At 42.6% G+C, this 1,678-nt stretch overlaps 1 protein-coding gene and 1 long non-coding RNA gene across 3 annotated transcripts in view; one reads left to right on the top strand and one right to left on the bottom strand.

Annotated features, from left to right (window-relative positions):
• LOC117956704 overlaps positions 1–1,678 on the top strand; it is a 14,954-nt gene that overhangs the window by 1,975 nt on the left and 11,301 nt on the right. The window lies entirely within an intron of this gene.
• Positions 1–1,678, bottom strand: part of umad1 (UBAP1-MVB12-associated (UMA) domain containing 1) — a 7,568-nt gene that overhangs the window by 5,065 nt on the left and 825 nt on the right. For both annotated transcript variants that reach the window (XM_034891915.1, XM_034891916.1), the window contains exon 2: positions 1,330–1,418. In XM_034891915.1, the coding sequence (XP_034747806.1) occupies positions 1,330–1,350 (21 nt within the window). In that variant the 5' untranslated portion in view covers positions 1,351–1,418. The remainder of the gene's footprint in view (positions 1–1,329; positions 1,419–1,678) is intronic.

Below are 1,678 nucleotides of genomic sequence, written 5' to 3'. Positions count from 1 at the left end.
CCTGAGCGGGTGGGGGGGTACGGTGCTTTGCTCAACAGCACCTGGCAGTGCCCAGGAGGTGGAGTGGCATCTCTCCAGCCACCAATCAACACTCCAAAATTCTCACGGAGGCTAATTTTGCGCTCGGAAGGGGAGGGGCTAAAAGTAATATTCAGTTGGTTGTCATACAATTTCACCGCTAGATGGGAGAAATTCTTACACAACGTAGCTTTAAGAACTTTACGAATTAAATGTAAGACCTACATCACGACATTAAAGTACAACTAAATGCAGAGTCAGAAAAGTTCCTGGATGTATGAACATTACTTAAAGACCTAGGACACAATACTTCAGCTAATTTAAGACTTCATAAGGCCTAAAGTTTAGATTTTTTCATTTTAGACGTTTCACGACTCGGCAGAAATACTGTTTGAGTATAGAAACATTTTATATTCGAGGACAAAGAACACTTTCAAGTCTCCGTCAGCTTTGATAACGAAACCTCAGGTGATCCCATCGAGCTGGATCGGGGGTCCTTGTCATTACTGACGTGTTGGAGTTCATACTAGCCATTCACTAGCACAATGCTAATTACCAGGCCATCTTTGATAAGACTAAATGACTAAGACGTAAGCAGAGAAGAAGCTCAGCTGGTTGCGTCAGTCTGAAAAACAAAGCCTGGCTCGGACGCTTGTTCTCTCCTCTGTCAGAAATAACACGCCGCTGCTGACGTCCGCGTCAGCTCCACCAGCTCGTCAAATTAAAGCCTTAACGAGGATTGACAGCAAATAACACTGCACCTCTCTGGGAGATGAAGTATAAAAAGATATATTTAGGGGGAACCTTGATCCGTGTAGATTGTTGTGGTGTGAAGTAGAAACAGACGGCTTAGACATCCCACAACGGGAAGACATTCACCCGCTTTTTACTAAGGTAATGTCAAATTACACAAACCGTTTTCATACCAAGAAACAGTATGTTGTCCACTTCCTGTTCACAAACGTTTGTGTTTCAGCCAAACTGAATTCAGCCGAACCCAGATCTCCCACACCACAGGCATGTGTCACATCCACTGCACCGTCACCACCAAACCACACCACTATATGGCATAACATTTTGAGTTTGAAATCTTAAGACTTTTTAAGACCCTGCGGAAACCCAGTAGGAAGTAGAATGATAGAGACATGTTTGGGCCCCTGATGAGTTATGTCTGGGTTGTCTTTCATATTTTTAAGGCGTAGAAATCCACCTCTTTTACATATTGAGGGGGACATGTTCCCTGACAACCCACTAATAAATAACATTTCCAAATGCCAAAATGCAAATGTAATATTAGATTGTGCTTCTTACCAATGACAACAAAGCCTCCATCTACTTCCTTTTCGGATGTGGACTTCTTTGAGTTATTGCGGAGTCCAAGGAAACTGAACATGATTATCCTGTCAACAGAAGAATGAAAGGTTAGAAACAGAGTCCTGGCGATGTGTGGGCTGCCAGTATTTAGCTTTTTATTCAAATTCAGGCGCCATTTTATTTGTTGTGGGGAGAGAAATGTTAGTTACACTCAACGTTCAACTGTTTGAAGACAGAAATGCTGCTCTAGTTGAGATTGGACTTCAGGTATCTGTCAATGCGACGAGAGGTTTGAAATCATGTTTACATGCGGCTACCATAGACCGTATATATATTGATGGACAGA

Source organism: Etheostoma cragini, chromosome 14 (assembly GCF_013103735.1).
Source record: "Etheostoma cragini isolate CJK2018 chromosome 14, CSU_Ecrag_1.0, whole genome shotgun sequence".
Lineage (NCBI taxonomy): Eukaryota > Metazoa > Chordata > Actinopteri > Perciformes > Percidae > Etheostoma > Etheostoma cragini.
The sequence above is the reverse complement of the archived record's forward strand: the minus strand, read 5'-3'. Positions and strand labels throughout refer to the sequence as shown.